The sequence below is a fragment of the Chlamydotis macqueenii genome, chromosome 18 (assembly GCF_036417535.1).
Source record: "Chlamydotis macqueenii isolate bChlMac1 chromosome 18, bChlMac1.mat, whole genome shotgun sequence".
Taxonomy (NCBI): Eukaryota; Metazoa; Chordata; class Aves; order Otidiformes; family Otididae; genus Chlamydotis; species Chlamydotis macqueenii.
Genome location: NC_141573.1, coordinates 403,452 through 429,405, shown reverse-complemented (window position 1 = coordinate 429,405; position 25,954 = coordinate 403,452). Strand labels below are relative to the sequence as shown.

The 25,954-nt window shown below is 48.3% G+C and overlaps 2 protein-coding genes across 3 annotated transcripts in view; one reads left to right on the top strand and one right to left on the bottom strand.

Annotated features, from left to right (window-relative positions):
• Positions 1–646: 646 nt before the first annotated feature.
• NOTUM (notum, palmitoleoyl-protein carboxylesterase) lies at positions 647–9,066 on the bottom strand. Of its 2 annotated transcripts, XM_086762614.1 has the most exons (11): positions 8,552–9,066; positions 8,154–8,206; positions 7,821–7,916; positions 6,692–6,752; positions 5,761–5,819; positions 4,227–4,329; positions 3,245–3,436; positions 2,811–2,911; positions 2,566–2,713; positions 1,902–1,949; positions 647–1,792 (listed from the first exon to the last, which is right to left on the bottom strand). In XM_086762614.1, exons 1-11 carry the CDS (start codon positions 9,064–9,066, stop codon positions 1,486–1,488), a joined length of 1,683 nt encoding a protein of 560 aa, XP_086618740.1. In that variant the 3' UTR covers positions 647–1,485. The 2 variants fall into 2 exon arrangements, with proteins under 2 accessions (XP_086618740.1, XP_086618739.1); XM_086762613.1 differs by having other exon boundaries at positions 7,821–8,206.
• A 6,555-nt stretch (positions 9,067–15,621) lies between these two features.
• The window catches only part of ASPSCR1 (ASPSCR1 tether for SLC2A4, UBX domain containing), a 48,493-nt gene continuing 38,160 nt past the window's right edge, over positions 15,622–25,954 (top strand). Inside the window, exons 1-4 of the mRNA XM_086762622.1 lie at positions 15,622–15,726; positions 15,805–15,860; positions 16,698–16,809; positions 21,397–21,497. Coding sequence (XP_086618748.1) covers positions 15,622–15,726; positions 15,805–15,860; positions 16,698–16,809; positions 21,397–21,497 — 374 coding nt within the window. The remainder of the gene's footprint in view (positions 15,727–15,804; positions 15,861–16,697; positions 16,810–21,396; positions 21,498–25,954) is intronic.

Genomic DNA, 25,954 nt, shown 5'->3' with positions numbered 1-25,954 from the left:
TCTTAGCAGATGGATCTCACAAATAGCAGTACCATTTCCACCTGGCAAGACCTAACTTGAAAGTGCATGGCATTTTTCTAAAACGAGGCCCTAATTTTTTGTGGCCTACACATTGTGTAACTATTTACAAGTGCAAGCAAATGCAGGGTTGGTGTCAGGAACTCCTGCAGAATGGATGTAAATTATGCTCCTTGCGCAGGCTTGTCTACACCAGCTGCAGTACGCCGCAGCACAAAGCTCTTCTGCTGTCCCCCGTTCAGGAATGGTCTCTCGCCCTCTCCAGCTTCCGTCACGCATTCCTGATCCCTCCCTCGCTCTCCTCCCATTACCACCAAAGGGGATGCTCTATATCCTGGGGTGGGTGTGTTCGCCAATGACTACAATAATAGAAATATGTTGGTGCTTGCCTTTTATATTCCAAATGCTCCTCATTTTAAGACAGGGCAGATGGTCTCATCAAACATTTCTCTCACTAGAACAGAGGCCTCTGCTGCAAAAACAGATCTCCCTCTTAAAATGCAATGCTCTGGAACACCTGGCAAATCACAGTCAAGCTGAAAATACCGTGCACGTATGCAAATGCCAGATGCTGGGTGAAAATCCTCATATTACAACCTCTCAATCAGAGCGACAATGACAAAGCGTGCTGCAAGGGGAACACAGACGTCTAATTATTACAAAATGTCAATACCACCCTCAGCTCTCTCCCAGGCACAAGTGATCACAAGGATAACCCATCCGAATGAGCAGCATATACAACTTTACAAAGACATATGTATGGTTCTCTGGTCAGCCCTTATAAATAGCGTTTTACATATTAAAATAAATATGTCCACATTGCCAAAGTAGCAAGAGGTTTCTTCGTTATTTAAAAAAAATATGTTACAAAACAATATCATTTATATTTCTTGCTTAGTTTAAAAAAGTAATAAAAAAGTCATTTTATAAAATAATACGAAAGTAAATTGAGTACAAGAGTGTCCATCCCTAGCACGTGTCCTGGGTTTGTACGTTATGACTCATCACGAGATGCTGACCTCCAAGAAGTCATGTTCGTTCCTTCACTTCTAGTTGGACAAAAGAAATCCAGTGCTTGCTTTTTTCACCAATTGTATCAAGTCTATGATGTAAAATTCATGGCAAGGAAAGAAGTCCTAGATCTGGGGAAGGTTCTCATTGCTGCTATTTATGGCTTTGCTACTCCCTGTATCAGATTGTCTTGTGTAACACAGGAAGAGGAAGCGAATGGCCAAAACTGAGCCCTGGAGTTTGGAGGTAACGAGTTCCACTCGAAATTGCTTTTTTTTTTTTTTCTTGACACATCCTAAGTGTGCAAGAGTGTGGGAGCATGTGGGTGTGTACAGGTTTGAGCATGCATGGGTGTGAGCGTGCGTCTGCCTGCATGAGCGTAAGGAAGAAGGAAGTGTGGGAGAAGGGCTTCGAGTCTCCTCCTGATCTAATCTCTGCCCCTCTGAAGACCCCTTCCTAGTTACCACTGCTGAGCATCCCCAGAAGTTTACTGGGCTCCAGGCCCTGTTGCTGTGCCATCTTCTGAACATCAAAACCCATGTGCATGAGGAACTGGATCACATTCATCTCCTGCCCTGTGAACTGGTCCCTGATAGTGGGGCACGAGGGGTTGCAGTGAGGCCATGGACAGCTGTCAATCAGATGAATTGGGCAGCCTTTCAGAGGGGCCTTCCCATTTTTGTTGCTCTCATGTAGGCTCCGATCCCAACAGTGCAGGGCACGGGGTAAGGATGTCCCCTTCACCTGGATGTCTGTCCAGTGACTGAAAAGACAAACCGTACAGATTGTATCAGAGGGGTCGGGCTGTCAGAACCGGGTAATTCCCTACCGCTTCCCTGTTGACCTTTCATAGAATCTGCAAGAGCACTCACTTGCGTGTAATGATCTCGTGAGACAAACAGGCAGGAGCAAAGCTAGCGCTAAAGGAAAAAAGAAAACATGGATTAGGTCTTGGAAGGACAAAGTAGCTCCTGCTAAATAGAACCTTCTAGACTAGGTAGAGGGTGGAATTTTTGCTGCCCCAGCAAGACTTTTACAAACAGCAATGACTGTAACGACGTAAAACCCGACTGGACTCTAAAGTATCAAGAATAAAAGTGGTTCCATCCTGCCTAATGGGCACATTCCCAACGAGAGACTCCTGAATACTTGCTCTTGCATGAAGCAAGTGAGGCACATTAACGGTTCCTCCTCTGTTGTCTCCTTAGCTCTCTGGATGTTTTATGGACAGTACTTTACAAAGCATCCCTGTGAGGTTAATGGCTGTGCAATGGCAAGGAATCTCAGACCTCATCTTGCAGGTAGGAAAGAAAAAAACACGTTCCTGCCGATAACAAAGGGTAGTTGATAACTGTGAAGCTGGAAATTACTTTGCACTTATCCAGTAATGAAAAAGGCAGGATTTTTGATGTAGACTAATAGTTACCAAATTTACAACACTTGTTTCTGCAGAGATCTGAGAAATGCTGCAAGGATACTGGATAAGAATGTCTCTTAAAAATAAATGTGCCAGGTTTTCCTCAATGCTACACTTACGTCACGTCCTTCAAGGTGTTTCTCAGCTCCCTACCCAGATTCTGGATGTAGAGCCACTGCCCTTCCTGAACAGGCTGGCCAGTGAGGTGTACATTGTCTACGGTAAGCTGGGCCTCATCAAAGAGCCATTGGACAACAAAGACCGGACCTAGGAAGACAAAAAATTTGAAAAGTAATTGCTCTAAGTTAGCTGCAGATAGAGAGGAAACCCTAGAACAGATTTTGTATCTTTCCCTGATACTTACAGCGAAGAGTGGGGTAAATCTTATATCCAAAAAAACAATTCCATTCCTCTCCCTCTTTAAACTGCAGCTTACAGCGTTCAGGAACAATGCCATTCCAATATCTAGAAGACAAAGCAATAGAAGGAAAGTCACAGCGCAGTCTTAACAGTAGCCTTTCTATATCCCGGTCTATTTCTGTTGTGGTTATAGTTCCAACTTACTGACAGGAGAGTTCTTTCTTGGCTACATTGGAGCATCAACACATTTTAGAGCATCTACAATTGCATGCATGTCTAGCTTTTAAATTATTATCTTTTCCAATAAAATAACTCAAAAAGACTGCCATGGACGGTAGATACTCTTTAGGTATCAAAATGAAGGAAGACAGAGGAGGAGGACATCATCTCCACACTCTAATCTCTTATAATACTGTACTTTAGAGCATTTGATTGTACCTTATTCCTCTTCTGATGGCTTCTGTTGGAGCACACGTTATGGTATCAATACAGTCAGTTCTGCGATACTGTTTATTATCCAGGAACCATCCAGAGTCTGCCAAGCCTCGAACCTGAATCCCTTGGTAACCCATCTCCTCCAGCTGCTCTGCCACCCGGTCCACATTCAGGAGCACTCCAGTCCCGCCAGCACTGCAACAGCAACGTTAATACTGCAGTCATGGAGCACACACAGCTGTTAGATGGCTGGCTAGGACATATCCTCTCACAGCAGTGATGCTCTATAAACAACTTCACCTATCCACAGAACAATCCACTGCAAACTGGTAGTCACCAAGTTATTTCCTTGCTTTACAAAACACTGAGAAATACAGCCAGTGCTGAGGAACAATCTGGGATCTCAGGTACTAAACCCTGTTCTTATTCTTTCTTCCAGGCAATATATATGCTTTGTATCACTTGCAAGGGGTTTGGCTGCTCAAAACCTGAAAGAATCTGAAGTGAGACAAATTCATCCTTTGCAACTTCTGTATTACAGCCCTGTGCAACAAATGCTGAGTGCACCACAGCTTTCTGCAACACAGCACGATTCAGAGTGCCTGCGTCAAGCAAGCCTGAGTTTTGAATTTGCATGTCCCAAATCTATTCACGAGAGGCATGCATCTCGCGGTGTGGGCCAAAAGGAGCCAGCATTCTTGATACAGGGAAGAACGAGCGCATTCCCTCCCTCCTGCAAAGCTTTTACCTTGTTATTTTCTCCATTTTCTCATAAGCCTACCTGGACCAAAAGCTGAGGAAATAATATTATATCATCCCCTATTGTAGCACTCAAAGGAGAAAACTGGGAGGAGATACAGCGTTTGCTGTGTTAGTGTTACTATACTCCTAGAAGAAAGTTTTCAGGAGCTGCTGAGACCTCCTTCCTAACAGCTTTGTACTGTGGAAATCTGTCTTCACCACAGGAAATCTTGTAGATACCTACCTGCTCCCTGCTAGCAGCAACACTTTTGCAGTGCTAAGACCTTTTCCCACCAGCTCCTTTACAACCTCCTGAATGATCAGTGCTCCCATGAAGGCATATTCATCTGGAAGAGATAGCTCAGTGTCAACAAAACTGTTTCCTGTCCAGGCTAAGACTTTTGCTTCCTCTCCACAAATTCTTAAGAACCTTAGGAAGAGATCACAAATGTAAAAACAGGCCCATTTTCTCCACCTGTATCAAGCACATCTAACAAGAGATACTCCTCCCCATACAAAACTTGCTTCCCTGAAAGAAAGTAGACAGAATATGTAGTAATACAAGCACACTTTCCTACAACAGTGCTTAGGAACTGGTAAACTTAGAGAAGGAAAGCAAGAGCAAACGCGAAGGGGCTGTGACCCTTTCTCTATAGGCGAGGAATACGCACACCCTCCTACCACCTGGAGCCTCGGTTCCAACTTACTGCATCCCTTTCTCCCAATTCATAAAGCCAATTCAGACAAGCAATGCTTCAAAAAATGTTCCACCTACAGACTGCTACTCCCTTGGCACCACCAAAAGTTGCCACGGTTGCTGAAGTGTAACTGCTTCATAGGAACAATCATAAGAAGCTGCGATGAAGTACAAAGGTCTCTTACTGTGACAAAAGCCTATCTGTGGTATCCACGAGTGGTCAGTTTCTCAATGTAAGAGTTAGTGAAAAGAGAGACATCGAGTGACACAATGTCTCGTTTAAGGCGAGAACTCACAGACCAACTCAAAGAAAAGCATTACCTTTCTGCTTTTTCAGTGCCACACCATGGAGCATCTTAGCCCAATTCTTTTGTTCACAGTAATTCCATTACAGTCAAAGAAAACTGTTTGTGAACAAACCAGAGAACTAAGCCTGTTTCTACAGACACCACCGCACCCAAACTCCAATCCTGCTTAACTGGGAAACACAGACAGATACATGATTTAGAACAATTCAGTTGCATGAAATGCAGCTTAATCTGCAAAAGGACCCGTTTAAGCAGTCTCCCAGAGTTCCAGCACCAAAACAACAGCTGATGGCAACGCATGCATTAAGACGAACTATTCTTTGTTTCCCAAATAAACCTGCAGACAGGTTTTGCCTGACACAAAGGCTCCTTTCAAAGGCCAAATATCCTCCTGACAGAAGTCTGAAACTAAATTCACTTCACTTGCCCCTCAGATCGCAAAACCAAAGTTGCATGCAACAAACCATGGTACCTCAGTGACACCATTTAATTTGCTGTGTGCTGGAACCTGGAGATTAATCTAAAAGGAATTTTGTTCCTCTAATCCCTGCATACCGCATCAGTGTAACATCTCCGCAAGCAGTGGCTCTGAACTATGTCAAAACAGCCCGAGCTAAAGAGATCAGGATGTTTTATCTGGAAGTAGCTTGATATTCTTTCCTGCCCTTCATCAAGAAAAAGCCTGTTCTTAATTCGTGTAATTTCACAGAAGTCTGGCCATATCCTTTAATGTGCAATGGCTGGGGCAGCAACAGCCCATCAGCAACACTCACTTTTCTCAGACTTGGAAGAGGCACCACTCCAAACATCACTTGAGCAATACGGGATGAATCTGTAAGAGAGAGCTGTGTGAGCACTGATGTTCCTTTGACATGCAGGGAGGGGTGAGGATAGGGTCAAGTAACTGGAAGAAAATTAATCCCTGGGGAGGGGAAAAGAGAAGAGTTTCTCCTCCTGTTAGACAACATACTTTCTTGCACACCAAGTGATAATTATAACTGTTGTGAATTTTCTCCTGAACATTGGTAGTTCTATGGAGTTAAATCAATAATGTGTCTTTTATCAATCTAATTGAAGCACTGAGTTCAGTGGACAGAACGCTGGGCCAAGATTTTGCCCTCAGCTGTCCCACTGACATGGTGGGTGGCCTGCCACAGGGAAACTCTCTGTGCTTCAGTTTTTCAGATGAAAAATGAGAAGACCTTGTCCATGCAGCGTAAATGCTGACTGCAGCGACTGGAGGTTTTTGCAGGAATGAAGTTATCTTCCCATTTTTGTATCTGGTTTGCAAAATGCAAATTAACATCCCTCTCTTCTGCTTTTCCCTCCTATATAGATGCAGACATAAACCGACGTCTTTCTCATTTCTTTTCTTTGAATTAGAAGAGCTGCTCTTGATCCCTCTCAAATTGGCCAATGTGTAACATATTATCAGCCCACCACTCACCACGGTATTTCGCTGGGTCTCTAAGCTATCCCCAGTTTTTCTTCACTAGATTACCCCACAACTCCAAGGAGACTGGACTTAAGTTTCTCCAGAACTCGTCAGAGCTACTTGCTAGAGAGTTGAACTAGAACAAATGAGGAAACAATTTCCTCTTGCACGTGTTAGTCTTCATCCGTCTTGGTAGCATTCTTGCTAGCCTACAAGGCAGGAGATGCTGTTTAAGTATAAACCCATTTCCCCTCGTTGGCCCTCCTTACACCATGTTTGCATTCCACCAGTGGGGATTTTCTTCTGGCTGTGATGACAGGATCCCAGTTCCTGCAGAGAGGCACAAAGAAACAAGAAATGTACAGATAATAGTCTATGACTTCAGAGAAGGCGGATGAGCCTCACGCACAATCTCTGACCACAGAGAAAACAAATATCAGTAAGGGAAGTGGAAGGAAAAATTCTGAATTTGCCCTTAGACAGGTGTGACTTTCGGAATTTGATTCATGCTAGAGATGAAGCCTGTCTAGAAGCCTCTGGTAGTAGAGAAAAGAACCTGTGACACATACTTAAAATTAAGCACTTCCCCAGAAAATAAATCCTAGCAGGTGAATCCCAATATATGTGATTGTAGGATCCGTGTGAATGACAAAGATGTAGGTATTCAGAAAGCCGGAGTATAAGCAGTGACAATGAAGAGAGAAGCTCAGCATTTCTGTGCTGACTCGGGAGCCCAGTGGTCAGAGCGTGGGTACCCGGGGTGCTAATTCCATTTTACGCATGACACTGAAAGACGCTACAAATACTTCATTTATGCACCAAATGTGCAGAGAATCACTGCAGTCAGTTAAGTGCCATTACACAACTGTAAAAGGTGAGGGGGGCGGGGGTGTGGAACCACACAGTTCCAGCTGGAAGCCGAGACAGCTCATCTGATTTCTCCCCGTGCGCGAGGGGCCAGCCCTGCTGCGGGCGAACACGCACCCAGCGCAGCGTGCAAGGAAGTGCATCCGTCCCGACGAACGGACTGCGAGGCCAGGGAGCAGTTCTGACGGGACCGAGAGAAACACAAAGTCTCTTTAAAAACCAAGCCCTAAACCACAGCTCTGCGAAGGCCTCAGCAGGTCTCGGAGTCCAGGCACGCGTTTAAAATAACGAGCGCGTACCGGCCACAGTCCGGACAGCGGGGCTTCCCGCCGGCGGGACCGGCCCCTCCGGCGCACGTGCACGCCCGTGCCGCCGCAGCGCCCGCAACGAGCGGAGAACGGCGCGCGCGCTCGGGCGCCTGGCGCCGCCGCCGGAGCCCGCCCGCACGGCAGCGACCACCGGCTGCCAGGGAGCCGACGGCGCGGGCGGCTGCCCCGGCCTGGCCCCGCGGGGCGGCGAGGGGCGACTCACCCACTCGCGTGGCGGGCCACTCGCTGGAGCTCATCAGCCTCCGCATGGTGTCGTAGCGGCTGTCGCAGTTCTCCCTGTTGAAGCAGTACCACCCTCCTGGAGAGGAGAGAGGGGTGAGCCGGGCCCGCGGGCGGGAGGCCGCGCGCCGGGCCGCGGCGGGCAGCGCCGGGGGGGTGGGTGGGGGGCAGGGGCAGATGGGGCCGGGGGGCGGCGGGAGCGGGCGGGCGGCGGCCGAGGGAAGGCGGCCCGCGGGGGCTGGGGCGCCCAGCACAGCCGCGGGCCGCCCGCCGCTCCCCCCGCCCTCCCGGCGCGGGACGAGGCGGCGGCGCTCACCTTCCAGGAACAGCAGCCACCGCCGGCTGCCCTTGGACTCCTTGAGGTAGTAGCTGCGGACACACAAACAGGAGTCGGCGCGGCGTTCGCGGGAGTCGGGCCCGACCGCAGCGCCTTGATGCCCGCCGGGCCGGGGCGCCGGGGCCGTGCCCGCCTTTGGGCAGCGCGCAGGGGCGGCGGCGGAGCGGGCGCCGGCGTTCGCGCCCGGCAAAAGGAGCGGCCCCTCGCCGGCCGCCGCCGCCCGGGAGGCGCTCGCTGCACCTGTCGCCGGCGGGCCGCGCGCAGCCGCGCGGTGGCGCCACAGCCCTCGGGGCCGGGGCAGCGCGCGGCGGGGCCGGGGCCGCGGGGAGCGCCAGGGGCGGCGGCGGGGCAGTCCGGGGCGCGGCGCGGGGACTCACCCGGCCGGGCTGCCGTCGTTGCAGGTGACGGAGGCGTTGTGCAGGAGGTGCAGGCGCAGGTCGTGCGGCAGCGCCTGGGCCGAGCAGGGGTACAGCGACTGCGCCAGGCTCTTGACCTGCGCCATGAAGCTGTCCATGTTGCCCTCTACGGCGGTGAAGTCCAGCGGGAAGCTCTCCGCCGCCGCCTCGCCGCGCTCGCGGGCCGCCGGGCCCCGCCGCCGCCAGCCCTTCCTGCCCTCGCCGCCGGGCCCGGCGTGCAGCAGCCCCAGCAGCAGCAGGAGGTGCACGGCCGCCGTGCCCATCGCCGCCCGCCGCCACCCGCCGCTCGCCGCGGCGGCAGCAGCAGCAGCCAGCCCCCGGCGGCGGGCAACGCCGCCCGCGCTCCGCCGCGCCCCGCTGCGCCGCCCGCGGGGACTGGGGTCGGCGGCGGGCGGCGAGGACGGCGCCGGCGACGCGGGCTCGGCGGCGCGGCAGCCGGCGCAGGAGCCCGCCGCCCGCTCCCAGGCGGCGAGCATGACAGAGGGGCACGGAGTGCGCGGGGAGCGCGCCGGGGGCGCCGCCAGCCCGGGCGCCGCGTGGGGCAGCAGCCGGCCAGCCCCCGCCCTGCCCTGCCCTCCGCCCCCTCGGCGCGAGGCGGAGGGAGCGGGGGGTCTGCGCCGCGCCGCACCGGCACGGCGGGCCGCTCCGTCGGGGCGCGCCCCCCGCCGCCGGCGCCGCCATCGCCGCCCCTGCCGGCGCCGGGGCCGCGGCCGGCGGCGCCCGCCAGCCTCGCCCGCGGGGGCGTGGGGCGGCCTCGGGCCGGGGCCGGCTGTGCGGGGGCGGGGGTGGGGGTGGGCGAGACCGGGCCGTGCGGGCGCGAGGACCCTCGCGTGGCAGCCCCCGCGGCGGCGCCCCCTGCCGCGCCACCGCCCCCCTTGCGCCCCCTCCCCCCACCCCCGCGGCCCCGACGGCGGCGGCTCCGCTCCAGATTCCACGTGGGCGATGCCGCCCGCCCCACCCCGCAGGACGTGCCACTGCCCCGCGCCCCTGGGCCGCCGGCGGTGCGGGTCCCCTGGGCCGGCCGCGGAGTCGCTGGAGGAGGGCGGCTGCCCCGCGGTGCCGGGCTCCAGCCTGGCCCCGGCCTGCAGGGAGCGGCGGAAAGCCGGCAGGGGACCGCTTGGCCCAAAACCTCGGCGTCTGGTCCGCGTAGGCGCCCGCGGGTGGCCGGGGCGGGCAGCAGGTCGTTCCCGGCCGGGGGCGGCTGCTGCCCTGGAACGGGAGGGGACGCGGTGGCCCCGGGTGCGTGCAGAGGGACGCGGGGAGGGGGCGGCTTTCCTGCGGCGGGGGGAAGCCTACGGGCGGCCGGACGGGGCGGGGGGCGCGGCGGGTCCCTGGCGCCGGCCGCGCCGCCCCCACCTGGGTCCCAGCCGCCACTCGCCCCGCCTGCGGCCCGGGGCCGGCCGCAAGCCTACGCCCCGCGGGGGTCTCCGCCTTGGTGCTCTTCGCAGCTCGGGGGGGTTTTCTCCCCGGCAGGTCGCGTTGGCCATTCCCTGGCGCTGGGCCCTTTCCGGGGACTGCCAAAGGGCTCCTGGAGAAAGAGCCGCGCCAGGTCCCAGTTACCAGGGTGCCTGTCGTCTGTGAGAGCCAGGAATGGCACAGAAAGGCTGTCCTCATCGCAGACCTCAGTATTAGAAGCCGAGGAAAGGCAGAGAAAATGCTACGCTTTGAATCATTCCATCTTCATTTGGATATCAAAATGGACAGCTCACACCCCTCGACAGCCCTCCAGAGAGGAGCAAGGAGACAGTATACCGGGAAATGTAATCTATTGGGGATCAGAAAAGGTGAAAATAGTATAGTCTTAAAATAGTACGTGGAGGGCTTTCTTGTAGAGCAAGAGTTAAGGCTGTCCAGCTGCTGTAGCTACATTTTTTTACCTTAGCACATTTGGACTTTCTAAGTGTATCCTCAACTCTAGATTTCCTACATACATAGCACATGGTTTTGCAGTTTGGTTACCATGTTTAGTGTTTGGTTTGTTTATTTTTTTAATATTTCATTTACATAGTCTTGGTCTTAGCTCTGTCCTCAGTCAGATTTTTACCTCCAAAAGTTTTATTTTATTTAAGTGCTGATAGGACTAACAGTATCTTTAAGCCAGGAAAAAACACTAAATTTAACATACCCCTCCACGCACGCACTGCATTTGCCTCTTGATCTAGTTTTGGTCCCAGCATATTTCTGCACCATCACCTCTTTTTCTACACTGCCCTTAACACCCCTTCCTCACTGGCCACGACAGGTCTGACCGATTGAGCACTAGGACTAGTTATAGCAAGTTAGAGAGCTTGTCCGGCTGCCTGGGCAGAGGTGCAGCTGGAAACTGGTTAGTTTGTGCAAAGTCTGAACAGATGAATCAGTAGGTCCTCTAGAGTGCTTCAGGATCACTGGAACAGTCGGCATAAACAACTCCAGGAGCTCGGATTCCACTAGCTACAGCGAGAAAACAGGATGGATAAGATTGCTGAACTCCATCCTACTTCTTTAGAGAAAAGACTGCCGTTCACCTCACTGACAGGCTTGCGTTCTTCCTGGTTTCCGTGCTCCTCTTTGGGGAGGTCTGCAGTTCCTGGGCTCTGTAACGTTGTACCAGCTGGTGCATTAAGGGGTGACTTGAGTGTGATACACCAATGAAGAACCTCACGGCAAAGAGCCTTTGTCCAAAGAGGTGAAGCGAAAGAAATCTTGTGTTTTGCCTGTCTTGGCTTTACTGAGCCCCCTTCAGCTTTCTTGCCTCTCCCAGTGCAGGTAACTCAAGAGCACTCTTACTAGTCATCCTTCCAAAGCCCAGTGAAGTGTTGGTATTACCTCTGTCATGAAGGAGCAAGGGGGCTGTTGAGAGGAGTGCAAGGCTGTGTGAGGTTATGGCATGGCAGACTGCTTTCTTGCTTCTAGACATTTAAATCTGGTACAGTTTCACTCTTTGACATAATGAACTTGAGAGAACATCGAAGTGCACGCACATCTTAGAGAATTTTATAATACTGTCCTGCAGCATGAGGAGTTCACTAAGTTTTAATCTTTTGGTAAGAGCCACCCTACATTGAATAGATTGGGCTCAGTATGGAAGGAAGCTCAGGGAAAACTGTGAAAGAAGAGGACTTCTGCTCCAGGCACTGAAGATGGGGCATTTTTATTGATAGGAGTAAGGCACCGAGGAGGCCAGCAAGAGATTTTTAATCATTAGGAATAATGTTAAGGGAGATGCTGTTTTCATTTAATACCTTTCAAAAGGAAATATCCTGCATAATATGTCCCAGTGTGTCCTAATGTATTTCTGTATGTTGACGTATATTGGACTCTGCTATACAATAGCAAATGAGACAGTTCTGAAATTCCCTAGTACTCTGCCAGGAGCAAGGCAGCTCCAGGACTTGCCCTTTTGATGGTTTCCTGTCAGAAACCAAGAGGATTACCCCTGGAGTCCTGTGCTAGACTTGTGCCACAGGTGTGTTTCCCCTTCATAGCCAGCTCTCACGCCTGAGCTAAGCAGCCCTGGCTCAGCTGAAGTTTCCTGGCTTGTTTCTTGGGTCTTGTGTTGATCAAAAGCGTGTGTGTGTAGTGTAAGTTACCCCATAGAAGACGACTCACCATCAGATAAAATCCTGCTTTCACATAGTCACACTACCTCCATCTCTTCTAACATCACTGGTGCGTGGGAGTAAAGGAACTCTGGTAAGGCCAGAGAGCTCGTTCGTACCCTTTGTGCAAACGTAATGTGCTGTGTGACGCCCTGGTGGGAACCATCCTCTTGAACGTCCCCAGGACTCAGCGTGATCAGTAACATGTGCCCCGAAGACAGACAAGAGGAAATACTTTTCAGAATCATTATTACTGTCATAAGTAACTGTTGTTCGGTATCATATTTTGGAACTAGTGACAACGTATTTCTAGATGTTCACAGTTAATTTCCTATGCATTTGAAAGAAAAAAAAAAGAAGGGGGGGGAGGTTTCCATGCTGTATTGAGAAACGAATTTCTGCATTATTCTCCATGTGGGTGTGTGACAGAATGCAAACGTGCACAATGCGGGCAATGCACTAGCTGCCTAAAAGGTGATTTTAAGGAAAGGTCATTCTACAGTTTGTTCACTGTAATCACTAATGAAATGCAATTTCTGAAGAGTTTTTAGCACGCTGGATGCTGTTTTACTGAGGCTCACCTGGTAGATCTGCAGGCATTCTCTTGATCCTGACAGTGGCAGAAATCCGAATTGTTAAGGGCATTTTCAGCTGTTCCCTAATGAGTTCCTCTTTCTTTGTAGCACTTTAATGAACTCCAGGTTGTAGTTACCTCCTCTTTTTTTCTCTCCTGATGCTTCTAATTTCAGATAAATATTCGAGATCAGAAATGGCTCTGGGTATGAAATGTGACCCTTAACCTTCACGCAGTTTTCTGATTATGACATGCCATTAAAAACTAAATTCATCTCTCTAATCCCACAACTTGGAAATGTTCAGCTCAAATTACATCGGTGTCTTTTTAACAGGAGCAGCAGTTTCTTTAAGGGATGTGTCACTTTCAAATGCAAAATAGGAAACAGCTGCCTGCCTCAGACATCAGATAGGAGCAACTCCCCATGCAGAAACGAGACCAGTTTTTGGGGCTTCATGAAACCCAAAATGCATCTTTTAAAACTGAATGGCTGCTCCACCTCAGAAGCTGAATAAGCACTGGTGCTAACATAGCCATTTTAATAGTTTCTTCTTCATACCTTCTGTGAAGGTGTTAATTAATGGAAGGACAGGATATCTTCATACTGTGTTAGATGCCGGCAGAGCTTTGGATCTCTAGCCTGTTTTAAAGACTTAAGAACTTGCACACCATAGGTATTTGTTACACCCTTTGTAGGCAAAAGTGTGAAAACTGTCAGAACAATCTTGCCCTTAAGTCCTCATGCCTCTTGACATATTTTACAGCAAAAGGCAATTGAAAAGGTAGGGAATTATAAGAAATATGTCTCTAGACTTGTAACTGTTACAGAGATGGTAGCAGAGAATGATTAGTGATTGTTTCTTAATAAGAGCTTGGAAACTTCAAGGAAGAAGTTCTAAACCAAACAAAATTAAGTACTTCTGTCATACAACGCAATTTGACTGTGGCATCCGTTGCCCCATGATCCTGTGGATCTCAAATGCTCAGATGGGCTCAAAACACAGCTGCGCAAATTCATGCAAGAAAAAATCAGTCAGATATTGTTAGATGTAAAGACACAACTTCTGACTTGGGAAGTCTGAAAGATCCGCATTGTTGAAAACTGGAAGTTAATACTGAGGAAAATATAATCATGTCCTCTGCTCTGCTGCCGTTCCCAGTTGCTGTCAGAGGCGGTGTTCCGAAAATGTTGGTGTGAGCCAGTGTAGCTATTCTCATTAAGAAGCTCTTGTAAGAAAAGAGCATCCTTGAGAGGACAGTGATTCATAACCTTATGCAATGCTGAATTTCAGAGTATGAACAAAGTTCTTCGCTACATAAGCTGAGAACTGACAAGTAAAAGGAGGATGGTGGTAATACCTCCAGTTGTCATGATTATATTCAAAGTTCCAAAGCTGCTTAGCTAAAATAGCAAAAAAAACCAAAAAAAACCAACAAACCAAACCCCCAAAACCAAACCCAAACAACCAAGTGCACACAGACAAGAAGGTATCGACATATGATTGAAAATCATTCAGCTGATGTGGACTGAGAAGTTGCTGAAGGCCAGCTGTTCTGTGGTAACTGGCCATATATATGTCCACCCCATCTCTGAAAGGAAAAGACATTGACTTAAGCCATTTTAATGTTTCAGAAGTACAGACTGAGATGCCACTATCCTGAACGCTGTAGCTGTGTGATAGAACAATGACACTTCTCAACCGAATGGAAAGAACTAATGTAAAGACATTTTAAAGTATTCTTTTTAAACAATGCATTATATATGCATCAGTACATCCTTTGTTACTATTACTACATCTTATTGAGCAGTTGTGGTGTTGGGTGGAGTCAGGAATCCACATGCAGAAGCAAGGGGATGTCTCTCCATAATTACAATTCCCACCCTCTCTTTTTCTCCCTTCTCTCACACTGCTGATATGGTAAAAATGAACAAGTGTTATCTTTTACAAACGTGTCTTTCATTAAAAGGATCTTTTTTCTTTATAAGCCAAGCAAAGCAGACATTTTTGTGGGCACTGGGGATGGCAGTGGGGACTTAAGCTTAACATATATGATAAATATAGAAGAAGTAGAGAAAATATTTGGTGTGTGGTAACAACTTAGGCTAAATAAATTCCAGTGGTTACCCAAACTAGGGTTTTTTTTTATGATAGCAAACAAAACAGACTGTAGTTGAATCTCTGAGAATGCCTTCAACACTGAGAAGGCGGTGCTGAGAGTGAAAGGAAAGCCCATAAATGAAATAAAGTCTCTGAGAAGTGTTATCTTGAAACGTAGGATAATCTTTGTTCCCTAGCTGCAGTCATCTCATCTGAACGGCTGAGTTTGCAACACTAATCATGAGGTGCCCAATCAACATTTTCATTTATTTATTTATTTGGCCAGAAGAAATGGATTTTGAAGGCAGTGGGATGCGCTAATTTGTCTTCCGACCGGTGTCCTGACTGTGACACTGTCTAGGCGCTCATCTGACAGCTGCTCCCCGCAGAGCCGCGGGACGGCCCCGCCACCACCTCCGCCCGCCTGGACCGAGCGGGCAGGCCCGGGGCCCTCCTCCGCCGGCCCGCGCGCTCCCTCGGCCAAGGAACCAGCTGGCCTGGGCGCCGCACCTGCTCCTCCGGCCGCCCGGCACCCTTCACCCGACTTCCCCGCCCTCGCTCCAAGGGCCGGTGGCACTGTAAGTGCCGCCCGCGCCCAGGGAAATACAAACGCCGCAGCCGCCCAGCCCCGCACTGCCGCCTGGTCGCGCCGGCTCCCCTAGGCCGGCCCTGGCCGCTCGGCTCCGCGGCGGGGCGGGGCACGGTCCGCAGGCAGGGGCGGCCCGGGGCCCAGCTCCGCCCCAGCCGCGCGGGGCCGGCGGCGCGGCGGGAGGGAAGATGGCGGCGCCGGCGGTGGGCGGGGGGGGCGGCGTGGTGTCGGTGCTGGCTCCCAGCGGGCGGCGGGTCACGGTGCGGGTGGGGCCCGGCACGGTGCTGCTCCAGGTGGGTCTGGGGCGGCGGCGGGCGAGGCGCGGCGGCAGGGCTGCGGGCCGGCCCCTAACGCCTCTGTTCTCTCCGCAGATCCTCGAGGAGGTCTGCAGGAAGCAGGGCGGCAGCCCCGGCGAGTACGGCCTGAAGTGAGTCTCATCGCGGGGCCGCCTCTGCCCTGCTGGGCCGGCGGGCGGCCCGGCCCGGGCCCGAGCCCGGCTGGAGCCTGCGTCGCCGGTGGGAGAGGCCCCGCCTGGCCCGCCCGCGGCCGATCTCCCGGGCCGGGCGGGGCCCGGCGCTGCCGAGCCGCCCGCCGCCGCCGAGCCGCCCGCCGCCTTGTTGGCGAGGTGCAGGCCAGCTGCCCGCGGCCCGCCCGTGCCCCGGCGCGCTGCCGAAGGCAGTCCCGCTCCGCGGCGAGTGAGGCCGGGCTTTGGCTCGAGCGGGTGGGGGGCCCGGCAGGGGTCCGGGGACCCTCGGCTGTTCCCCGGGGCCGGCCTGCCTTCGAGTCCTTGCTGCAGCGGTGCGGGCCCTGTGTGGCCGTGCACCAGGAGACTGCTTGCGGGCGTCCCTGTGGAGAGGGATTCACGGGCTGCAGTTCAGATTGTTCTCCAGCAAAGTTACTGTGTTCAAACTAACCTCTTCTGGTTTCCGCGTGACAAGTTCCCTTCGCTTTTAGGATCAGCACCGAGATCCTGTGTAACTGTCACAAAGATGTCCCTCCCCACATATGCACTTCTAGCTTGCAGACTGGTGGGACTCTTCTCCCCTCTTACCTGGTGGTTTGACCGTGTACTTATACGGTATCATAGCCAAGAGGTTTATTTGTCTCAGTGGCAGTAAAAAAAAAAAAAAAAAGTACCTCTTTATTTAACAGTGAACATTTTCTTGCTCAGTACCTGGACTTTCTGGTGTTGCTAGTCCCTGAAGTGATCTGAAGGTGGCATAGGATGGTTCCTGGTGTTTTCATGGGCTGTGTTCTTCTTTAGGTTTCAGAGGAGTGTGTTGGATCTCTCTTTACAGTGGAGATTTGCCAGACTGCCCAACAATGCCAAGCTGGAGATGGTGCCAGTCTCTAATAGACTGGGAGTTGGAAACACGGTATGTTCATTTCCGGATTGGTTCAGTTATCAGTCATGCTGGATATGGTCTCGTCAGATCTAATAAGCAAGTGTATCGTTAGGCTCAGCCAATGCTTGAGCGGAAGGCCACCCAAAAACTAGTTGAGGTGTGGTGGAAAAGGGTAATTTAGTAGCTGAAAGTCTTTGCTTGCAGTCTCTGTGATGATGGAGTTCCAGATATGTGCTGGAGGATAGGGAGATCTTTTGGGGAGCTTAAAAACTAGTGGTCATGAATATACAGGAAGTTAAACATCACTAATGACTTTAGTTGAGCTACTGATTCAGTTCCCTTTCCTAATTTCTATTTCAGTTGCTGTTGTTGCCTCTAGATTTTGACTAAAATCTCAGATTTTTACAGGATTCTCTTTTGCTTCTTCCCCAGCACAGCTGTTCAGGGTGTGTTCACACAGATTTAGGAGTTTCTGTGACATGTTCTGTGTTTAGCAGTTTCCAAATGTCCCTATTTAGTATGGATGCCCTGTTCTGCAGGAATTACTGTCACGGTTAGGAGATTTAAAAATCTTTTATGTGTGTCATTATAACAGCTGGAAGCATAATTTTTAAAATGTTGCATAGGTGTTAATGAGCATAAACATTTTATAAGGTAAAAATTATGTGTGATCAAGTCGCTTGGGAATGAAAATTTGTCTATCCCTAATGGTCATCTCTCTTCTTACTGACTTCCTCATATGAAGTTTCTTAATTTTTGTGAAAATTTCAGGTCCATTAGTGCTAATCTCTTAATGTCTGTCTGCCAAATTGTGTTAGTAGTAGTTTGTTACAGGCAGTTGTTTTAGCTGTCACAAAGATAAACTGATACATACATTGAAAAGTGAACTTTATAGCGTGAGAAGTTTTTGGAATCTCTAGTTCACTGTGGGTATGCGATGTAGTTTGAGGGTCACTGATGTCCATGTTTTTATCTGTAAACCCTCCATGTGCTTTGTTTTGGTACTAATGTTTTCTTCCTGACTTCGTGGTAGAAAGAAGTTTGTGCTCCAGATGACGTGTTTAGTTAAAAAATACCACAAGCTGGTAGCATCTGCTTAAAATTTTCAGTTAAAAAGAGTTGTGATGGCATGGAGTTAGTCTTCCAGAGGAAAGTGTTTCTATATATGCAGCATACAGAAAGCATGAGAAGGACTGCGTACTGTAGGAGAGGGGTTATAACATGGAATCATTACTTTAGATCACAAAAGAGAAGAGCTAATGAAAGTTTAAGTTGTTACTGTTTAGTTGTATTTCAACAGAGGAATCTACAGAAGTGAGGCTTCCCTTGGAGTGCTCGTTGCTATTTTATGAAGTTGAGAAGATACAGCTTGTGAAGGGTGCAGTCTAAACAGAGTTGCTGTCCCATAAACTAAGAACAGAGATTTAACTTACAATAATTTTACAGGCAGTGTAAGAAAATACTTTGTAGAAAATACAGTTGACCAAAAGAATTCCCTGCCACAGGGAACTACTGTCCAATACTGTGGGGAGTTTAAAAGAGCTGGATAACTCCGTGACCAGAACTGACACTGGCGTTATGCCCTAATACAGTGGGAGCTGAGATGCAGACTCAATCATGCAGGCCGGCTGCGGTAATGTTGGGATGCATTTGCTTCCGTGCCTTTTGTTATTGCCTCTCATGTTGAAATAACGTGGATGGAAGTAGGTATGCTTTCCTGTGGTGCATGGGCAGCAGTTACCCCTGGAAACAGAATACAGGTTTTGATAAATCATGAGTTTGTTCAGCAAGTCTGATGTTTTTAAAATAGAATGCTTTCGTATTTGCCTTCGCATGCGAAAATCATTCCTTCCTATAAGACAGTTCTTTAGTGAGAAATTGAATTAATTCGCCTTGTAATGGCAGGTGTTCTAGGGGTACTATGAGTACAGTTCTAGAGTTAAAGGTGTTAGCCTTTTCTTTATGTGTTTGTAAACTTAGAAGATAATTGGTACTCATCTCTGTATTATTTTATGTGGAGCCTGGGATTTTTAAAAATACTTTTCTAATTGACTGAATATGACTTTCGTGACATGCTTAGCTTTGAACTGTTGCCCAGAACCTGATGCAACTGGTAGTCTGAATTCCTGGTCTGGATTCTTACAGAATGGTGATGTCAGCTGTCATCACTTTGCTGTAGCTGAGAATAATCTAAGCCTTGTCTCCAGCATAGGGGAAACCAGGAGGTTGTGTTAGTGGTGGGATGAAACAACGTGGTTCTGTTGGCTAGTTGTTTATGATGCCACTGTTTCCTGTATGCAGAAAAACTCCTGTCTCCAGCAGATCACAATTTGCAATCCTGCAAGGACTGGTAGGAGCCAAGGCCAATGCCAAACATATTCCTCCAAGGAAATCACAGTAGATTGCCAGAGTGTGTGGTGTCTGTTTTTTCCCATCTCGCTTGCTCTCTTTCCCTCTCCTGCTTGCACACACACGCGCTGTCAGGGAGAGAGGGAGAGGATGCACTGAGATTGTTGGTAGGGACACCTGAAAACAAGCGAAAGCAAGCTGCTGTTGATGTCCTAGGCTTGTATTCTTCTCAGACTTTTGAATAAGGCTGATTTCCGTGGACTTCAGGAAGCTGTATTTGACTAGAGACACTAGGTGCTATCTGATAGGGACTTTTTTTTTTTTTTTTCCACTTTTCTTTAGATAGGTGAGCTAATTGGGAAAACTTGGAGTTACACATTTTGAAAAAGAAGGCTGAGTATTCTCTAAAAGGTAAAGATAACACCTGAAGTGCTCTGCCATTCTCCATCTTTTGGTCAGCTGGTGGATTTTTCCCTTGAGACCATCAGGAATTTGAAGTTCTTTGGGACTGTCCTCAGTATGTTCATTTTAGAAATGTCTTGGATTTTTAATTTTTTTTTTTTTTTTTGGTAGCAATTATCTGAAGAATATGTAAGGTCTGCATGAGCACCTGCTAATGAATGTGAATGTTCACATTCCACGTTGTAACAGGCCTGTTAGAATAGGCAGCTAGCTGTCCTTTGTCTTTTTGTGCAGGTGTTTAAGAACTTTATAACTGAACATCCTGAATTATTTTTGATTAGTTCACTCCTAAATTGTATGTCGAAATTTTGTGGTTAGGAAGCATTAGTGAGTTGCAAGTTACACATGTGGTCTCTGTGGACTGATAATAGTTGGTTAGATCTTCAGTAATTCAAAGATAGAGTTGGACTGTGTTCGTTGTTTCTCTATGTGAATGTGCAAGTATACTCTTTGTTCTGCCTCAGGGAATTCTGCAAATTGATGCTTAAGTCGTCAGAGCTCTGGGTCGGTGTTTTAGTTTATGCAGCTGCATCAATCCTGTCTGGGTTGTTGGAATGCATTTTATATAGCTGCAAAGACTCTTGCTGTAAAGTTTCAGCTAGTATAAAACAGAACATCTTAATTGCCTGTGTTGACAAGTGGTCTGGGACGCTTGCATTGGCCTTTCTCTGACTATGTTTCAGTTCAGGATATGACAGGGAACAGAGTCCCAAGAAAGCTGATTAGTATTCAAGGATTGCCCCCTCCGTGCTCAAGAGCAGTCCATTCCAACAAATAGGAAGTCGGGCAAAAATGCCAGAATGCCTGCATGGATGAACAAGGAGCTCCTAGCCAAACTCAAACACCAAAAAGGAAGCGTAGAGAGAGTGAAAGCAAGGATGGGTAACCTGGAAAGAACAGAGAGACCTTGTCCAAGTGTCCAGGGATGAAGTTAGGAAAGCTTAAGCCTGACTGGAATTGAATCTGGCCAGGGACATCAAAGGCAACAAGAAGGGCTTCTTTAAGTACATAGGTGCAAAAGGAGGGCTATGGAAAATGCAGACCTGTTGCTTGACAAGGCAGGGGACTTGGTTACACAGGACATGGAAAAGGCTGAATGCCTTCTTTGCCTCGGTCTTTAGCAGCAAAACCGTCCTTCAGGAATCCCAGGGACCGGGGGAAAGGCTGTAGTGAGGAAGATGTACCCTTGGTGGAAGAGGATCAGGTCAGGCAATACTTGAGCAAACTGAACATATGTAGGTCCATGGGCCCTGATGGCACGCACACCTGAGTGATGAGGGAGCTGGCAGATGTCACTGAAAGGCTACTCTGATAGTCTTTAATCGATCATGATGATTGGGAGAAGTGCCTGAAGACTGGAGGAAAGCTCACGTCACTCACGTTTTTTTAAGAAGGGCAAGAATGAGAACACAGGGTGTCACCCTCACAGGAGTAGTCAGTGTGGACTCCACAAGGGAGAGTCGTGCTTGACCAATTCGGTAAGCGTCTATGATAAAGTGACTGGCCTGGTAGGTGAGGGGAGAGCAGTGGATGTTGTCAGTAAGGCCTTTCACACAGTCTCTTGTAAGATCCTCCTGTATGGTACTCATATTCATAGCAGAATAGGACTATTGGAAATATTAACTTCTAAAATAACAATTTGGATACTCCTCTGCATTTTTCACTGATATAATCCTTTGCAGCAAGTGTTTAGAAGGAAGTAATAGTTTTTTGGATAGGAAGTTCATTGAAATATTGAAAAAAATCTGTGAAGAAAAAGAAGTTTTTATTCAATTTTCAAATTAATTCAGTGTATTTTCCCTGTAGGTTCGGATTGCATTACAGTTAGATGATGGCTCCCGTTTACAAGACACCTTTCCCTGTCAACAGACTTTGTGGGAACTTCTCAACCATTTTCCGAAGATCAGGTGAGCAATGCTGTGTGTGACAGTAGTTAGTTGTTATGGTGATCCAGCTAAATCCTGCTGATTTGTAGAATTTGGATTTATTTGACTGTGATTTTTCCTTTACCACACAGTTGTTTGCTTTTTCCTTGCTCTTTCAAATTTGACACTCCATAGTTGCATTATTATTTTTTAATGCTGGAGTAGCACTCCTGGTTCAGAGCATAAACTGGTAAAAAACTGGTAAGGCTGTGAAGAAACTGTAACTGGATATATATTACCGCACCTGTCTCTTACACAGACTTGTTTGAAATCAAGTTACTGCCGGAGCTGAGATGGTAGCCTAGGTTATCTTGAACGCTGCTATTTCTGTGCTACGGTTCCGTGTGGTAGAGTGGGTTCTTTCCTTAAGCGAGTTGCTCTTGCTTTTGAGGCTTGCTGTTGTGCAAGTTCTTCAGGGAAATCTGGAGCTCTCCGCAAGATAATGTGGAACCTTCAAAAGACTGATTAGATCCCATTTAAATGGAAGAATGTATGGTCGTACATTTATTGAATATATACATGGATTAGAAATCTTATTAGAGTGCAGTGTACGTTAAGTACTTTCTTTTGTCTTTAGTTTTGACTTAAAAATACAGTACTGTTTTGCAAATGAAATGCCAAGCTAATAAATTTTTCTCCAAAGACAGTTCCTTTATTTTTGTCATGGCTTGGAAGATGAAGCCTTGAACCTGTGACAGCCATTCTATTCTAAACAGAATTTACAAATTTCATTTTTTTTCTACTGCAGTTGGCTTTACCTTTCTCTTGATAAAATGTTTTTTCTTTTCAGATCTGTATTTCTAGCTTGTTCTTTCTTTTATACTCCTCACCTTCTGCTATTTGCTCTGTTGCATTTGAATCTCTTGCTGTTCTGTACAGATGCCATGCTGTAGTATTGTGCAAATTGGAACAATTTTTCTTAACTTCTCAAACCAATTAAATACTCACCTAAAGAGATAGTAGCTTTCTGTGTCAAAACTTTGGAAGTTTTCAAGACTGTTGTGCTAGAAAAGCTGTGAAATTAGTAGTGAGTAGGAAGGGTGATGGTCCAGTAGCATTCAGATAAGCTCAACCTTTTAGGCTACAGTTACAGGATGCAAGGTGATGGATTGTCACCTGTTAGCTGAGCCGTAGTAATTGACTGGTTAGAGGTATATCTTAGTACTAGATTAACATGTACTAGCACAGATTACTTCAACTGAAGTTTAAAGTTGTTGCTTCTACACTGCAATTGAAATAGCCTAAGCAGCATGGCTCTGGGGTTGAATTGGTTGATGTTACCTCATTAACTCAGGGTTGCACAGCTGAATTGTGTGACCGGGGTGGCTCTGGAGCTGTTTCCAGTGTAAGGAATTAATTCTTCCAGCCTCCTGATGATGTGCTGTTAGTTTTCTGCTAGCTAGCTCCTTGACTGGCCCATGACAAGACCAAAGGAGTGACTAGTGCTAGCCCAAGGGAGGGAGTTTGGACTGGAGGGGCATCTTCTGTGTAGCAGTAGGGAGTTGGACAGTTAGTGCTCACTTCCTGCCCTCCTATCGAGCTCCCCTCATACTGTTTGTGCAGCTTTATGGGGAAGTAGCTCAAGTAGCTGATCAGCTGAAAAATACTATTTTCCCTATGTTATCCTTCAGGTAGATAAGTTTCATAGAATCATAGAATGGTTTTGGTTGGAAGGGACCTTTCAAGGCCATCTAGTCCAACCCCCGTGCAAGGAGCAGGGACATCTCCAACCAGATCAGGTTGCTCAGAGCCCCGGCCACCCTGGCCTTCAATGTTTCCAGGGATGGGGCATCCACCGCCTCTCTGGGCAATCTGGGCCAGTGCTCCACCACCCTCATTGTAAAACATTTCCTTATATCAAGCCTGTATCTGCTTCCTTCAATTTTAAAACCATTACCCCTTGTCCTATCGCAACAGGCCCTGCTGAAGAGTTTCTCCTTGTCTTTCCTGTAGCCCCCTTTAGGTATTGGGAGACTTTATAGCAGCCTTCCTGCAGCCTCCTCTTCTCCAGGCTGAACAGCCCCAACTCTCTCAGCCTGGCCTCACAGGAGAGGTGCTCCGGCCTTCTGATCATCTTCATGGCCTCCTCTGGACTCTCTCCAACAAGTCCACGTCCTTCTTATGTTGGGGGCTCCAGAACTGGACACAGTACTGCAGGGGAGGTCTCACCAGAGCGGAGTGGAGAGGGAGAATCATCTCCCTTGACCTGCTGGCCACGCTGCTTGTGATGCAGCCCAGGATGCGGTTGGCTTTCTGGGCTGCAGGTGCCCATTGCCGGCTCATGTTGAGCTTCTTGTCCACCAGCACAAGTCCTTCTCCTCAGGGCTGCTCTCAATCCATTCTCCGCCCAGCCTGGATTTCTGCTTGGGATTGTTGTTTCCTAACATAGTTAAGAGTTGTCTCTCATAGGCACTTATGACAAGAAGCGTAATGAAGGAAATGAAGATCTAAAAGGAGGAAGCGGCAGATGGGTAGGAATGGTGTACATCGGTTTTTCTACTTAACATTTTGCATCATCAGACCATAGATTGAGGAAATACTTAAGGTAGTCTAGCGACTCTAAAGTGATATAAATCATTCTTACTTATAATTATCTTTTTGTCTTTAATGGTGAAGGACCAGATCCACACTGTGGCATTTACTCTTAGGTCAAAAGGGACAGTCTTCATGTAAATACTCAAGAGGAAATAACTATTTTTCTTTTGATCGAGGAAAAAGATAGGCAAGGAAAGCCAGGTATAATTTTCCCGAGTGTTTTAAGGCCCCTCTTGTACCTTACTACGTACTTTGTACCCTCTGGGAGCAGCAGAGTGCCTGTTGCAGTTTGGGAACTGGTGGCTTGGTGGGGGTGCTAATTATGGACAGTGACAAATAGCCTTTGCGTGCCTTTCTTGCACATTAGTTGGTTCTTTCTTTGGTTTAAATTTTGAGCTTTTAATGTAATTTTGCTCCTTTTGAGTGGTTTTATTTGTTACAGGTTGCTGTAATATTAACAGTTAATGTATATGCTGCTCTTTTTAAGATTCTGACTGCTACAGTGTGCTAAGCGTTATTAACTTCAGTTCATAAGACACAGCTGTTCTTTTCTGCCCTCTGGAAGCTGAGCTCAAATGTTTGGATGGACTTCGCAAACTTTTTATTAAGTTCAACAAGCAGCAAAGGTGCTGTGTGTGACTTAATCACAAAACAAGCTGGATCTACAGCCATGCATACAGATTTCACGGTCTGTGCTGCTTTCCAGTGTGTATTGACTCAGTTGACTAGCTAGTCAGCTAGTTACTGACTTTTGCTGAATCCTTTGACTTTCCAACTGGAGATGTTTTCCTGGAATGCTCAGCTGCTGTAAGTGCGTGAGGGGAAGTATTCTAAATCCACTGGCATTTCCCCTGGGTTTCCAGCGTCCATCTTGGCTAATTGGGTCTGAAGAAGGTCTGGAAGCTATTGTAAGGCTGCTCCTCCTCTCAGCATGCGGCAGTCCTTGCACAAGATGTTTACAGGCCCTGTCAGATCACTACATGAAGGAATCTAATCTGCTTGCCGTTCCCCTTCTGAAGAACAGCACATCAAAGAAATGACAGTGTGTTTGATGTGTGTGCTTGCCTCAGTGAATGCATGTAATGGATTAACAGCAGCTGGAGGAGGAGCCTGCTGGTTTCCAAGAGTTATACAAAAATAAGTCTCTGGGGGATCTTTTCTTGGAGTCTGTTCTGCAGAGACTGGTTGAGGGCACAAGTGTTGTATACCCTTTTAGCATTAGGCCCGGGAGAACTGTTGCTTTTCTGTCTCCCACTCTTGCCTGTCTGGCAGCTTCAACAGCTTTGTAGACTGTTTTACGTAGAAACAATTGCAGTCTGGGCACTTGAAGGCAGTTTTGACAATGACTGTGACTCTTTGCTACTTTGTGGTATCACTCATTAAGTTCAGATATTTTCCATGCATTTTTAGAAGGCTCTTCAATCCAAAGAATTGCTTGGATTGAAGTGGAAAGCAGTTTTGGAAAGGTGAATGAAACTAGGTTGTGTAAGTCAAGTTGGTTTACTCTCTTCTGGATCTGTGTGTGAGGATGTGTGTTCACCTGTGCCTTGACTTCTCTCATCCGAAGTGGTGATCATCCACCTTTCCCGATAGACGGGAAACCTGAGGCTCAAGCTTTTATTCCTCTAGGCTGTTTTGTTTGCCTTTTCTGTGATTCTGTACTGTTTCTTCTGTGTCTCTTTTGGGCACTTCTATCGAGGATTTGTGCAGGGATACAGCTGATCCTGATTGGAAGCAAAATCCATTGAAAATAAGGTAGGGATGACTAGCTCTCCTGGATTGTCTGGAAGAGTCTGGGTGCGCATGGTCTGTTATGGTCTGACAAGGGTAGTCTCTTAGGTGCTATTTTGTTCCAATCTTCCAATCAAGAGACAAGATTTTTTTTTTCTGCCTTTCCTCATCAA

Excerpts from the sequence above, each read along its gene's own strand:
- NOTUM (XM_086762613.1), bottom strand. The coding sequence starts at position 9,066 with ATGCTCGCCGCCTGGGAGCGGGCGGCGGGCTCCTGCGCCGGCTGCCGC. Across the intron at positions 3,437-4,226 it reads TTGCTGCTAGCAGGGAGCAG|TGCTGGCGGGACTGGAGTGC; the intron begins GTAGGTATCTAC and ends TTGCTGTTGCAG. Across the intron at positions 1,793-1,901 it reads CACGAGATCATTACACGCAA|TCACTGGACAGACATCCAGG; the intron begins GTGAGTGCTCTT and ends TTGTCTTTTCAG.